The sequence below is a fragment of the Panthera uncia genome, chromosome D4 (assembly GCF_023721935.1).
Source record: "Panthera uncia isolate 11264 chromosome D4, Puncia_PCG_1.0, whole genome shotgun sequence".
Lineage (NCBI taxonomy): Eukaryota > Metazoa > Chordata > Mammalia > Carnivora > Felidae > Panthera > Panthera uncia.
In genome coordinates this window covers 72,303,209-72,317,794 of record NC_064807.1, presented here as the reverse complement: position 1 = coordinate 72,317,794, position 14,586 = coordinate 72,303,209, and the positions used below count along the sequence as shown (strand labels likewise).

General features: G+C 55.2%; 1 protein-coding gene across 1 annotated transcript in view; it reads left to right on the top strand.

The window, feature by feature from the left end:
- WHRN (whirlin) overlaps window positions 1-14,586 on the top strand; it is a 94,845-nt gene that overhangs the window by 26,786 nt on the left and 53,473 nt on the right. Inside the window, exon 3 of the mRNA XM_049637213.1 lies at window positions 10,070-10,195. Within this exon, the coding sequence (XP_049493170.1) occupies window positions 10,070-10,195 (126 nt within the window). The remainder of the gene's footprint in view (window positions 1-10,069; window positions 10,196-14,586) is intronic.

Sequence of the window (14,586 nt, the reverse complement as noted above, 5' to 3'; positions counted from 1 at the left end):
TTTGACTGACAGGACCACCAAGACTATGGCAGGTGGTGGCAGGATGGTTGCCCAGAAGAAGGGGAGCAGGGGCATCAACAGAGGCCCCCTCCCAAAGCCCTCCTTCTCTCACAGCTTAACTGTTTAAAAAAAAAAAAAAAGACGGAGAGATGATTCCTCTAAGTTCTTAAACTTTGTTCTGGATGCTGTTTGCGTTGCACCCCATGGTTGCTCCTGAGACCAAGAATGTAACTCCTGCAGGCAGCTCGTCCCATGTTTTAGGACCTCGACCCTGACAGCCTGGAGGCCGCGTGCCTTGGGGCTCCGGGCCAAGCAAGGCTTCCATCTGGAGACTCTTTTTCTCAGCTCTGCTTTTCTGACCATAAGAGCACAGCGTTCACTTAGCAGGTTTTGTGTTCTTTGTGCAAACGTCAGTATGCAGGCTGTGGCAGAGGGGGCCGCGACTTCTGTGCTGGGTGATGAGTGGCAGGGTGGAGCCCCCTGGCCTTCTGCATGGGGGCCAGCGTGGGTGGGCACGGGTGGGCTCGGACCCCTCCCCACCAGGGGATCCGTGTTGCTCAGCAGCGGTCTTGAGAAAGCAAGGCTGCCTGTGGCCTTGAGTCATTTTCACGGCCGGCTTTCCAGGGTTGGCCAGAGAACTTGCTTTATCTTCCCCTTGAGCCCTTTCCCTGCGTGGGGCCTGGCGCCGATGGGTGCTGGGTTCTGTGCTTACAGCATCCTGGTGAATCCTCATGGCTTCCCTGCCCTGCAGGGTAGCTGTCCTTATCCACATTTCAAAGCTGAGGAATCCAAGAGAGACTCAGAGGGTACTGTGGCAACTAGAACCCATTCCACGGGTCGCCCCATACTTAGTGAGCACCTGCGGTGTGCTTGATGCTGTTATGGGAGGGAGGAATAGAGAGAGGGACAAGAGAGGTGAGACCCTGCTCTGGGGAAGCTTCCAGTGAGTTTAGAGTTCATGGGAGGAGTGAGACAGTGATCCAGAAAGGAGCATAAGCGAACAAGATCATTACGATGGTGAAGAATGATGGAAGAGAGTAAAATCAGGAGAGAGGAGTAGAGAGTGAAGGAGAGGGAGGCACTGCTTCAGATGTGGTGGTCAGGGAGTGCCTCTCTGAGGAGATGATTCTGAGCTGAGACCTGTGGGGGGAAGAAAGAGCTGCCATGTATTCTGGGGGCTGAAAATCCCAGGTAGCAAGGACAGCATGTGCAAAGGCCCTGAGGTGGAAACCAGCCCACGTCCTCAAGGCTTAGCAAGAAGGGTGCTTAGCAAGAGGGCCCTGTCACTGGAATTGAGCAGGTAGGAGGGCTGGAAGGAGATGAGGTACCCCCTAGGAGTCTTAGAATAACTTACATAGGAATGTGGAAGGCAGAGACTTAGAGAATTGTGCTCCAGGGATCCAGAGGCCTCAGGAGGCAGGAAATACCCTGGACCACAGCAGAGTGGCCTTCACAGACCCTGTAGCTCCAGATAAGCTTCCACCCTCCCTTCTGTTCTTCTTCTTGCCGATGTAGCATGGAAATCCCTATTTCCTGTTGAGAGGGATGTGGGGAAATCTCTCTGCGGCCCGCACTTCTGTTCCCTGTGCCTGGAGTTTGGCCGGCTCTGACTCTCTTCTCTCCGCTGTCCTCGTCTCTACTCCAAATCACCGTGACCAGACTCCTAGACTTCCCATGCCAAACTTCAAAACTCCTCACCCCCAGCCCCAGGGGACACACGCCTTCCAGGGAAACAAGTTCCCAGTGCAGTAGTGATGTGAAAAATCCCACATGTTGCAGAATTACTTGTGAAAGCCACCTAAGCTGCCCTCCAAAGCTGGCTGTGACGTTGCAGCCTTTCCGAGCAACGCTGTTCTCCATGCTGAAGCGTGAGAGCCGAGCCGTCCGGAGAGGCTGAGGGAAGGAACAGAAGGGAAGAAAATATGTAACTCTCTGGGAATCAGACCCATCTGCTCTCACGTTACTGTCGTGTCCTCAGAGGTGAATAGGGGCAGGGGGCAGGGGGCAGACAGCATTGCTATTGTTCTAGGCTCCTGTTCTGGAATACCCTAGCTGCCACAGCTCTAATAAACCGGAACACATTTGTTGTGGGGGGTTAAATGGGTTAGCGTGAGTGTGACAGGGAGGGTGAGACACTGGAGCCAGGCCACCTGGATTCAAATCCCGGCTCCGCAGCTTGCCAGCTGTGTGACCTTGGGCAAGTTACATAAGCGCTCTGAGCTATTGTTTCCATTGGAAACAATGGTAGGGGCAGGGGCTACTCTCCCCACCACTGTGTAAACTCCGTGGCAGTAAGGACCTTGGTTCCACGCCCTGGCACACTCGTAGGGCCTGGATCAGTGCCTGGCACAGTGTAGGTGCTCGGTGTTTATTATATGAACGAGTGAATTAAAACGAAAACGCCTTGCCAGCCGCCGGGTGCATGGTAGACTGAAGGTCAGTAATGTTTGCTGGGTTTGAATCCTGTGGGATCAGACCTTGGCACGCCGTTCTCTGCAAAGTTACAGGGGAGGGTGTGGCCACCTGCTTCCCAAGTTGCTATTTTTGTTGCGATCTGAAGAGCTGCCTCTGGCGTGTGCCCTTGGGGGCTGGTGCCCAACCCATCAGTCTCCAGGGAGAAAAGGCACATTCTTTGTCTCTGTCACCTCTCCTTCACCCACAGGGGAGGTGACACTCATCCGAGCTCAGCAGCCCTCCAGGCCTTACACTTTGGAGTTCTTTCCCGGTTAGCTGAACCCCACTTGAAAACTGAAAAATGGTTTAGGGGCAGGGCGTAAAGCCACAGTTCTCCGAAGTGTTGCTGGAGCACATGGTAATCATATTTCTAATGTTTTGCAGAACTACCGTACCGTTATCCACAGTGGCTGTACCAGTTTACGTTCCTGCCAACAGTACATGAGGGTTCCAGTTTCTCCACATCCTTACCCACACTTGTTATTTTCTGTTTTTTGGGGTTTTTTTGTGTTTTGTTTTGTTTTTGGTAGGAGCCATCCTAATGGGTGTGAGGTGGTAGGAGTTTTTTTCCTGAGCAGTCTTCTTCATGGTGGACCTTTGTGCCTCAGCAGAGCAAGGACGTGCCCAACATCACACAGCTGGGAGTGGTTGGTGTTCAGGGGCAGGGCCAGATCTGTCTCTTTCCGAGCCCTCTGTCCTAATGTTGCCCTGTGCCATGTCCCCAGTGTGAGCAGCCCAGAGGAGGCAAGCTGAGGTGCCTCAGTGGCACATTGCCCAAGGTCTCATGGGATATGCTCTGTAAAAGGGATAGGGAGAGTGCTGTGGTGTGCAGAGGAGGGAGATCCTGCCAGCCAGAGATTTGGGAAGGCTTCCTGGAGGAGGTAGCGTTTGAAGTTTGGCTACATAGCAGTGGAAGGAACAGTGGTCCAGGCAGAGGGAAGGGTGTGACAGTGGGAAGGAGGGCAGAGAGAAAAAGATGGGTCTTGGGACCCCCCTCCCCACCACTGGTGTCCTGTATGAGTTACGCTTGGGGAACAGCAGGGCTGGGATGACAGACTAGGATAGCCTGTGCACCCTAGGGGACATTTTTCTGCAGGCAGCAGGGGAGGGATGGTGAAATTGATCCCATGTGTGCTAGGACCTTTATGAGATCGAGAAGGAAAGGGGATGCTAAGCTCATCTTCAAAGTAGGGGGTGGGACTGGTCGAAGTAAAAACAAAACCTAAGGAGCCCCTGGAGCCAAAAGTGACGTTTCCGGTTTTAGTCAAGATGAACTTCCAAGGGGGAAAATAAACCTTGGGGGAAGGTTCCGGTGCTCCGATGGCCTTCTCTGTGTGTGGATGTTCACAGTGGGATCGTTTATGAGTTGGACGCAGGGGATGAGCTCATTCCTTCAAACGGCTTGAAGCGGAGGACGGTTTGAGAGTGCTCACGGGGCTGGGATGTGGCAGGAGAGAGGAAGCGAGAGCGGGGTGGGTTACCAGCTGTCTCTGGGGCACAGGGGATGAGCACAGTGTTCCCAGGTCCTGCTCTGAGGCAGGTGTCCCCCCACCTACCTGCCCTTGAGTCTGAGCTTCAGGGCACAACGAACTGTTCTTGGGTTCTCAGTTTGAAGGGGCAGTCGCTCCGGGAGGGCACATGCAGGAACACCCCACGGAAACAGGAGCAGGGCTTTCAGAGGAAGGCTCTTTCTCCTGCTTCTGCTGTTTCCACAGGCCACACGTACGTTCTGTCACCACCTTTTCTTGGAGAAGGGTTATCAGTTGGGTGATGGACATCAGAACCAGCGCGAGGGAACCCCAATATCCCAGCAGTTTTCCTCCGCACTGGCATTTTCCGATTTCGATGAGGTTTCGTAGAATCATCTGCCTCTTTTACAGAGAGAGAACACAAGAAGGCGAGGGGCAGAGAGAAAGAGAGACAGAATCCCAAGCAGGCACTGCACCCTCAGCACAGAGCCCGATGGGGGGTTTGAACTCATGAACTGCAAGATCATGATCTGAGCTGAGATCAAGAGTCGGATGCTTAGAGAGCCTGGGTGGCTCAGTCAGTGTCCGACCTCAGCTCAGGTCATGATCTCAACGGCTTGTGAGTTCACGCCCCGCGTCGGGCTCTGTGCTGACAGCTCCGAGCCTGGAGCCTGCTTCGGATTCTGTGTCTCCCTCTCTCTCTGCCCCTCTCTGCTCATGTTCTCTCTCTCTCTCTCTCAAAAATAAATAAAGTTAAAAAAAAAGAAAAGAGTTGGATGCTTAACCAGCTGAGCCACCCAGGTGCCCCAAATCATTTGACTCTTAAGCTAAATCTGTCTTTGCAGCTGGTACCAATATTCCCATTTTCCAGATGGAAGAATGGAGGTGCAGAAAGGCTGAACGCATTGCTGCAGACCACACAGCCTGCGAGGGGTGGGGCCGCATTGTCCTCAGATCCTGAGTCCTGTCCTGGTGGGCACCTCCTGGTGCCTGACGGGGAAGAGTTCCCCTGCCTCCACTGCTGTCCTCTGCTGTCCTCTGGCTCCACCTCTTCAGGGCTGGCCTGCACACGGCCTCAGCCGAGGCCCCCTCCGGCTGCTCCCCGCACCAGCAGCCTTGGTCAGCACCTGGGATTCATTCAGGGGAATGATGGGGGCAGAAGCAGCCAATGGTAAGGTTCAAGTGTCACCCTCCTGGGTCGTTTGCCCCTGAGCAAATGGGCAAGTCCCGTTCCACTGTGGTGCCTTCTTCATCCCTCGGCCGCCACGCCATGCCGAGCCATCAGACCAGGTAGCAGCTCTCCAGACTCACTTCAGCAGCCACAGACACAGGACGCAATCTGCCCCTTGACTCAGGCCGGGACCTAACCTGGTGCAGGGTGAGCAGGGCCTTTGGGCCTGGGGTTGAAGCCTGGTTTCTGAACTTCCTGATTGTGTGACCTTAGACAAGTCACTTCACCTTGGGTTGGTCACCGAAGCCTCCCTGTCCACAAGATTGGGGATAGTCCCGGCAGGCATGAGGGACTGTTCAGGGATCAGTAATCGTGTGCATAAGTGTAGAGCACAGCAGTGCCCGAAGCGTGGTCATTAATTCCAGTAACCACCATCGTTTATCGAATGCCAGCGAGACGCAGGTGACCTCTCATATCTCTTCATCCTGAAACGTTTATTGAATACCTACAGTGGGCCAAAAACCGTTTTGAGTATTGGGAATACAGCAGTCGGCAGCCAAGGACAACCTCCTTCCAAAGCTTATTATGTTCGCGCGTGTGTGTGTGTGTGTTAAAATAAGTGAGGTGTAGTGTGTAGTAAATGGGATAAGCAAGAAAAGGGCATGGGGGACACTGATGAGTGGGGTGATTCTAGAGAGGGGCAGGGAAGGCCTCACTGAGGAGATAACGTAAGATCTGAAGTCCATGAAGCAGTGGTTGTCTGGGCCGAATGTCCAGGCTATGGGATGCCTCAGGTGTAGGGCTTGGTGGCTCCAGGTGTGGTTTGCTGGTGAGTCTGTCCTTCTTCTGGCTGGCTTTTGTCTCAGGCTCGTTGCTTCACAGCTGCAGAATGGCAGCTGCTGCTCCTGCCATCACATCCTCTCACGGCTGCGTCCAAAGCAGAGTGGAAGTGTGGCGGGCAGGCAGAAGGCCCTTCTCTTCCTGTGCCTATGCCTCTCTCTTCTCTGGGGGAAGAATTGCTCCCAACATCCACCAGCAGACATCCTTCATCGTGTCCGTTGGCCAGAAGTGGCCCAGACTACCCATGTCCCTGAAAGAGAGGAACCAGGTTGGCCTGGACTGACTTCATCTCTTGGCGCTGCTCTGTTCCTTTCTGGGTAGGGCCGGGGTTCAAGGGCAAGGAGGGGAGCAGTGCCTGCTCCAGGTAGGTTGTCCACGTCTCAATTTACTGATGGGGAAACTGAAAATCACAGAAGAATTGGGCCTTGCCTCACGGTTTCCCAGGAGTAAAGGGCAAAATCAGGATTTGAATTCAGGCCTATGGAAGGCAGCACAGCCTGCTGGTTAAATGCCTGGGCGGGCCAGCTGCCGACCGTGTGGCCTTGGCCACATCATTTTACCTCTCCAGCCTCAGTTTCCTCATCAGGAAAATGGGGGAAACCACAGAGGAAGAGAGAGTATTAAATGGGATAATGCATCCAGTGCCTGGATTTAGGAAATACACCATACACTAAGTGACCAATTAATTTCATGAGTTATTATTCATCTCATCAGTGGGAATGAATGCACACTTTTCACTGTGCTGGGCTGCTTCTCACAGCTCAGTGTCCTTTCCCATAAGTGATTTTTTTCCCCCTCTCAAATGCTGGTTGAATTCTAGCAAGTGATTGAGGCAGATTACCCTGTGGTTGATAGGACTGTTATTACAGTTCTGTGATAAAGACTCTGTTTTATTCCCACGTGAAGAAGGATTTATGGGGAGGTGGCAGAGAGGCAAGGAGGTTTGTTTTCATCCTCAGCGTGCAGAGGGGGCAGCCGCAGACAACCGTTGCTGTCTGGGTGTCACGGGGCTCCTCTTGACTCTCTCCTCCCAGAATCTTCAGGTCTCGGAGCTGGAGAGCCCGGGTGGGGGAGGGGAGCGACGGACTGCAGGCCACCGCATGAGCTGGGCTGGAGCCTTGGTGTGGAGACCCCAGGCCCTGCAGTCAGAGCACAGAGGAAGGGGCCCACTCTGCGGGCAGGGTAGGGGGTCCGGATGAGAGCTGCCCACTCTGTGCCCAGCCTGTCTCACTGGCCTCCCCCAGGTCTGAGCCCCCTGCCTCTCCCACTCCACCGCTGTCTCAGGGTGCACACCCTCTCCTGAAGGATCTCCAGGAAGTGGCCCCCTCTGCGGGCCAGTAGTCTTCCTAAAACTGGAATGAGTCTGAGCCCATCTCTCTCCTGGTCTAAAGGCCAGGCTTCTCGGCCTGGATCATGGTCCCCCACTGGCTACTGCTGTCCCTTTCCTTCCTTCCCTGCAGTGCTTCAGCCAAGCAACCCTGCGGGACTCCTGGGGGGCCCGGCTCTGTCCAGATTCTGAGCTTTTGACACATTCCTGCCTCCTGCCCCCAGAATACGTCCCCTTTCCCAGAATGACCCTCTAAGGCCTTCGGGGCTCAGGGGTCATATTTCTGAGACACTCTGCCTGAGGTCAGGCTTCCCAGAATGGACTCTGAGACCGAGATATCCCTGATGAGGTTTCTAGATGTGTGCCTGTGGTACACAGAATGATGACCCAAGACGCCCACTGCCTCTTCCCTGGAGCCTTCCATGAGCAGGGGCTCAGCTGTGAGGCACCAGCAGCCTTCCATGTCCATCACATGCAGATGTGATGAAGTTAAGGCTCTCGTGACAGGGTAGACTCTCCTGTGTTCTCTGGGTGGGCACAGTGCAGTCACGAGGACCCTCAGAACAAGGCGGCAGGAGAGTCAGAGTCAGAGAAAAGGTGGCGTCCCGCCGGGAGCAGAGAGAGGTGGGAAGGTTCTACCCTGCTGGCTTTGAAGATAGAGGAAGGGGCCATGAGCCCAAGAAGGCAGGTGGTCTCTGGAGGCTGGAGAAGGCAAGGAAACAGGTTCTCCCTAAGAACCTCTAGAAGGAATGCAGTCCTGTCGACTCACTTTAGACTCCTGACCTCCAGAGCTTCTAGGATAATGAATCTGTGCTGTTCCAGGCCACTAAGTGTGTGGTCATTTATCACAGCAGCAGTCCCCTGCCCTGGGCTCGACTGACGCTGGTGACGGTGCTGGGCTGACGCCTCGGCCGGTCCCGCGGGAGCACTGGGGCTGCGCTGGCTTTGTCGCGAAGGGAGGCTGGGCTCTGGCTGTTTCGCCTGCCCCCTTCTCCCGTCCCCGCACGGAAGCTGCTCCAGGGGGAGGCCGTTCCTGGCAAGGGCTCAGCTGTGAGCCACCAGCAGCCAGCACTCCCAGTACCTGCGGATGGGGACCCGGTGAGCTCGTCCTGTGGTCCCACGCCCATGGCGAGGGGCTGGGTGAGCTCAGACTTGGGGCTGGGTGAGCGAGTACACACCGGGGAGCCCGTCCCAGCCTCGGCTGCAGCCCACCCGTCACCTCTGGGAGGGCGCCTCTGCGTTCCTCCCGGGGCACGGCTGTGCCAGCTAGCCCCACGGCTTGCCGGACGGAGCGGGCCACTCTGGAGGTAAGAACAACAGCCAGTGTTGCCTGACTGCCTCCGCAGTGCCAGGCACGAGTCTGAATGCTCCAGGTTTGCGGACCCACGCGTCCCCCGCAAGAATCCAAGTGACGCGGGTGTGGCTGCTGGAGGCAGTTCTGTAGATGAGAGAGCTGAGGCGCAGAGAGGTGAAGTCACTTGTGTGGAGTGACAAACACCTAGCAACCGTCACTGCCAGGGTTAGGCTTGAGCGGTCCGGAGCCTGTCCCCGTAACCAGCACACTGTCACCTCCCAGACGCACAGTCCTGCGTGTGAGAGCAGACCGAGCGGGCCATGAACCCACGTCACCTGAGAGCTCTCCCAGCCATGGAGCGGTGCTGGGGCAGGAGGGGGCAGCTCACAAGGGCTGGGTTGTTATTCCCAAGCCCGTCCTCAGAGCCTGCTGTTTCTGGAACATCCATCTCTCTGACGTTTCTGGGTGACTGTTCCCAGGTGCCCCCTGAGAGCTATGAGGGCCTCACAGACGCTGTCCTTTCTAATGGGGTCCACTTCCACCCTCCTATCCTAAGCAAAGCGTGCTCCCCTGCTTCTTACCTGTAACCCTGGAAAGCCCCTCTCGCCCCTGCCCTGCCCCTGCTTGGTTGACTCCTGCTCACCCTCCAGTCTCATCAAGAAGATGTCACCTCCAGGAAGCCCTCTGACCACCACCCTCGCCCCCAGTCAGGACCTTGCACCTTCTCTGCATACTCGTGGCCCCATGAGCCGCCCCATCACGCTCTGCTCACGCTGTTCTGTGAAGGTCTGTTTACTGGTCTGTGTGCCCCTCTGGTGAGACCTTCGGGAGCAGGACTATGTCTGGGTTGTCCCTTGGTCCCCTGGCCCAGCAGGGGCTATGCCTGCCCTCAGCCAGTGCTCCCTGTGTTTGTAGAAGGAAGGGCAGCTGAGGTGATAATGTTGTGACCCGCTGGTGTGGGTGGCAGTGCAGGAGACCCCTGAGGAGGCAGGAGACCCTTGGGAGGGCAGGAGACCCGTGGGGAGGCAGGAGACCCGTGGTTGGTGGGAGACTTCCAGGGAGGAGGCAGGGGGTCCTTGGGTGGCAGAGTGGACTTAGCCTTGAACCTAAGGAAGATGGGAGGTAAGGGACCCTGGGGCCAGAGCAGGCTCTCCCTGGCTGAAGCGGGTGCTGAGGGGCAGCCGGGGGCGTGCGTGGCCCCTACTGTGTGAAGCGTACATGAAAACCTGAAATGTAGAGGTTCTCTAGGATGTTAGCATCAGGGGTCACCTCCTTCAACGCCTTCCTTTCACTGCACTTACAACTGTGACCCCGGGAGGGAGAGGGACTTCCCCAAGGTCACTCAGCAAGTTGGAGGCCGAACTGGGGCAGGGGATCTGGAATGTTCCTGGCCTGAATTGGTGTGCCCTTCAGGGTATGTCAGGGCCTCTGTAGCCTGTGATGCCCCCCCGCCTCCCCCTGGAAGTTCCTGTCACCTCCAGGCCCTCCAATGCTATCTTCTGTCCCTCCCACAGGTGAACCTGGTGCTGGGGGACGGCCGGTCCCTGGGCCTCACCATCCGAGGGGGAGCCGAGTACGGCCTGGGCATTTATGTCACCGGCGTGGACCCGGGCTCAGAAGCAGAAAGCAGCGGACTCAAGGTGAGCGGCCTGACTCCCAGAGGAGGGGGTGGGCACCAGGGCCGCATGCATGGGGTGAGGGCGAAGGAGCCACATGTGGAGCTCCGTGCGGCTGATTTCGGTCAGACCTCCAGCGAGGCCATGGGCACCCCACCTTGAGGACCAGTCCCGGCCAGGAGTCCCCCTGGCTGCATGCCTCCAGTTGGCAGCTCAGAGCAAAGCAACAGGGCCCACCTCCCAGCCTCCCGAGCTGGTTTCCTAGCTCTCCTCGGAGCAGTGCAGCCTCCCATGCGGTGGCGGGCAGTGGGCCAGCCGAGCTCTTCGTGGCTGCTGCTTTGCAAACGCTGTCAATGGCTGCGGTGGCCCCGACTTCAGGTTCGTTCTGGAGCATTGACAGGGAAGAGAGGAGAAAGCGGGAGCTGGGTTAGGGTTGCACCGAGCAGCTCCCGGTTGGCGTTCCATCAGGGCAACCAGCAATTATTGAAATCATATCGTTCGTTCTCATTTTAAAGAACACTAACTGTGTGCCCGGTACTGCTCATTGGCTTCACACGCGTCTCACTGAACCCTCAGGCTGCCCCTTGGGGTAGGTGGCTCTTACCCACATTTTCCAGTCGGGGAGGTGGACACGGAGAGAAGAAGGTGAAACAGACTTCCCAAGGTCACGCAGCTGACACGTTGCAGAGCAGGACTGAGCCCAGGCCGTCTTTGTTCCACAGCCCGTGCTCTCAGCCATTGCACTATACCACCTTGCTGCCAGAACTTGCTCGGAGCACTGGAGGGCTGTGACACTGAGTGAGGCAGAGGCGAGGACCCTGGGCCCAGAAGACAGATGGCCTAATGAATGGGCTAATAAGTCCTGATGCCGGCCGGGGAAGCCAAGGCAGCAGCAACGGGAGCAGTAGCCGTGGGCATGGGTGGCATTTGAGCCAGCCTTGCAGAATGCAACAGGTTGGAGGTAGAGGGGCTGGGGAAGAGGGAGCTGTCACTGAGATCATGGGCAACTAGATGGCTGGGGAACGAAGCACAAGATGAGATGCTGTCTCTCTAGCAAAGGGCCTCGAATGCCCCACTAACTTGTGGGAACCCGATTCTCTATGCAGATGCGAAGAAAAGGTCAGGAAGGGTCATGGCAGATCAGAGTGGCCGTCAGCAGAGACACCCCCCCCCCACCCCCGCCCCATGCCGTGTAGTGGTGGGAGGACTGGAGTGGGCGAGAGGAGGCATCTGTCAGCTTCTTTTAGGACATAGGATTTAATCGGAAGAGCTCTGGGCTTGGAGCCTGGAAGGTTGGGTTCGAATCCCAACTTCGCTGTTTTTGCTCTAATAGCTGTGACCTTGGACGGTTCCTCCCTGTGTCTGTGCTTCCCTGCCTTTGCCCAGATAAGCATAATAGAGAACACCACTGTCTGAGGGTTGTCGTTGAAAAGATGAGAAGAGAAAGCTGATAATAATGGTAATAATAACGTCAGTAATTGTCTCTGTTATGGGCTGAATGCTTGTGTCCCCACATTCATATGTGAGTCCCTGACCCCCAACATGATGGGGTTAGGAGGTGGGGCCTCGGAGAGGTGACAAGGTCATGAATAGGAGTAGTATCCTTATAAAATGGACCCCACAAGTGAGGACACAAGAAGTGGGCTATCTGCAAGCCGGAAGAGGGTCCCCAGCAGAACCCGACCATGCTGGCACCTGACCCCAGACTTTGGGCTCCCAGAACTCTGAGAAATACATGTCCACCGTTTGTAAGTCACCCGGTCTACGGCGCTTTGTTTTAGCAGCTGGGACAGCCTGACACAGCCTGCTGTTTCTCTGGCTCTTTATGCCGTGGATCCGTGTACCCACTGCACCCCTGTGGAAACGTGTTCCTCAGCCCGTTTTACAGGCACAGCAGCTGAGACTCAGAGCGTCACACAGCCAGTGGGAGGCAAAGCTGGGACTCCCATGCGATAGTTGGGGTTCTGGTTCTGGAACCGTGCTCGTAACCAGGCCAGTCGGGCGGGTGATAGAGGCCCCACAAGTGCTGGCTGGGTCTCGTTGATTCTGCAAGGCCCTGGGTCTGAGCCCGTGCTGTGTTCTCAGGGAAAAATGGCACCTTGATGGGATCCCCAAGAGGAAACAATCTCACAGTAGTCTGTGCGCACGTTTTGTTTAAGAAGTTTGTTATTTTGGAATAATTTTAGATTTACTGAGAAGTTATAAAGGGATTTCCCATCCTTCGTTGATCCAGCTTCCCCCAACGTCAGAGTCTCCCATAACCACAGTGCATTTGTCAAGGCTCAGAAGCTGACATGGGTACAGCACGTTTCCACAAACCACACACTTTATTTGGAGTCACCAGTTTTTCCACTAATGTGGTTCACTCGAGCGTTATGCGTTGCATTTGGCTTGTATGCAGTTTTAATTCCATTTATTCCTCCCCCCCCCCCCAACCACCACCAAATTTCAAAAAAGATTAATGGCAGTTTCTAAGCACGGAATACAGTTTTTGTTTTTTGGGTTTTTTTTTGTTTGTTTGTTTGTTTTTTGACGTTTATTTATTTTTGAGACAGAGAGAGACAGAGCATGAATGGGGGAGGAGCAGAGACAGAGGGAGACACAGAATTTGAAACAGGCTCCAGGCTCTGAGCTGTCAGCACAGAGCCCGACGCGGGGCTCGAACTCACGGACCGTGAGATCATGACCTGAGCCGAAGTCAGACGCTCAACCGACCAAGCCACCCAGGCGCCCCTTGGTTTTTTTTTTAAATAAATGAGTGAGGAAATCGGGGAGAAGAAAAATGAGGGCTGAGAGAAAGGGATGAAGACAGAGCAAGGGTCTTTTCTAGAACACTTGCTAGAGGCAAGACGCAGATTTGGTTAGAGCTTCCTGGCAGCCGATGCAAAGAGAGAAGCAGGTCCGTGACGTCTGTGAGATGAAAACAGAGCAACTGTGCTTTAGAAGCCTGGCTGTTCCTCTTCCTGGGGCCTGAGCGCAGTTTCCCTCCGGTGTCTCTTGGAGAGAATGCTGTGTGATGATGTAAGCGGTGTCCTCAGTGACGGGAAATGTATGAGCAGATTCCACCCTTGGTGGCGGATGCGTTCTGATGACATCCATGTTAAAAGAAAGCGGAGAGAGCAGGAAAGATGATGTGTTAGGGTCCAGCCTGAGAGCACTGAGCACATTTTCTCTCTCTGTCTCTGTGTCTCTGTCTCTGCATCTGTCTCTCTCATTACTGACAGATGGTCGCTTTTATTATCGTGTCGTCTACTTACTGAGGAGTCACCGTGTCAGGAACTGTGCCAGATGCTTCACGGTGTTACGTGATTTTTATGACAATGTGTGAGGAGGGAATATTCTCCTCCCTATTTTGCAGGTGGCAGATCCGGGAACAGTGTTAAGCAACGTGCCCAAGGCCACCCAGCTAAGAGGGGCTAGGTCTGCACCCCCAGCGGCACAGGCTACCTTCGTAACCGCTACTCTCCACCGCCTCCTGGTGGTGATAGGTGTCATTGTCTCCAGCTTACAGCTGAAGAGGTGAAGGCTCATGGAGTTTAGGGTCCAATGCATTCTAATGTCAGAGCTGGGATTTGAACCCAGGCCTGACAGAGCCTTGTGCAAGGGGGGACAGGAGCCCTAGGGCCTGCCGCTGACCAGCTGTGTGAGGGTAGGGGTGTCCTTCCCGCTCTCTGGGCCTGTCTCCGTGCTTGGACAGTGAGGAGTCGAATAGTCAGCTAGATGATTCGGGAGGCTTTCTCCTAGATTCGCACCTTTTTTTCCGGCCTGAGACTGCCCAGACACCAGGAACCACAGCCACAGAGAGACGCCAAAACAGGTAGCCCACTGGCAGATCCCCCTTTTATGTGGAAGGAAGGGGAGAAGGAAGGCGGGGAGGGATGGAGGCAGGGGACATTACATAGAGGTAGTGGCTGTCCGTTCTGCTTCTCCTTCCCTTCCTTCCATTTAATCCACAAATATCTACTGAGGACTCCTGTGTGCCAGACACTGGGCTCTCCCTGTGGCTTCTGAGCTGAGCAAGACAGAGTGTCTGACCTCCAGGAGCTTTCTTTCTAGTGGGAAGATGGGGCCAGGTGGGGAGGCAGAATTACCCAATTGTTTGTTTAATCAAACAATCAGGGTAAACAACAAGATGGCAAAGCCCATGGAACCGTGTGGGTGTATGACAGGGGAGACCAGCTCTCATCTTGGATATCTGGGAGGACTTCCTGGAGAAAGAAACATTTCTGTTGAAATTCAAAACAAGAGGAGAAAATCAGTGATGTGAAGGAGGAAATGAGAATTTCCGGCAGAAAGAACAGCAAATGCTAAGTCCCTGAAGTGGAATGAAGTGTTCCCTGATGCCAAGGAAGGCCGGTGTGGCTGAACGCAGAAAGCCAGGCGGAGGAGAAGGTGCCAGATGATGCTGACAGAGT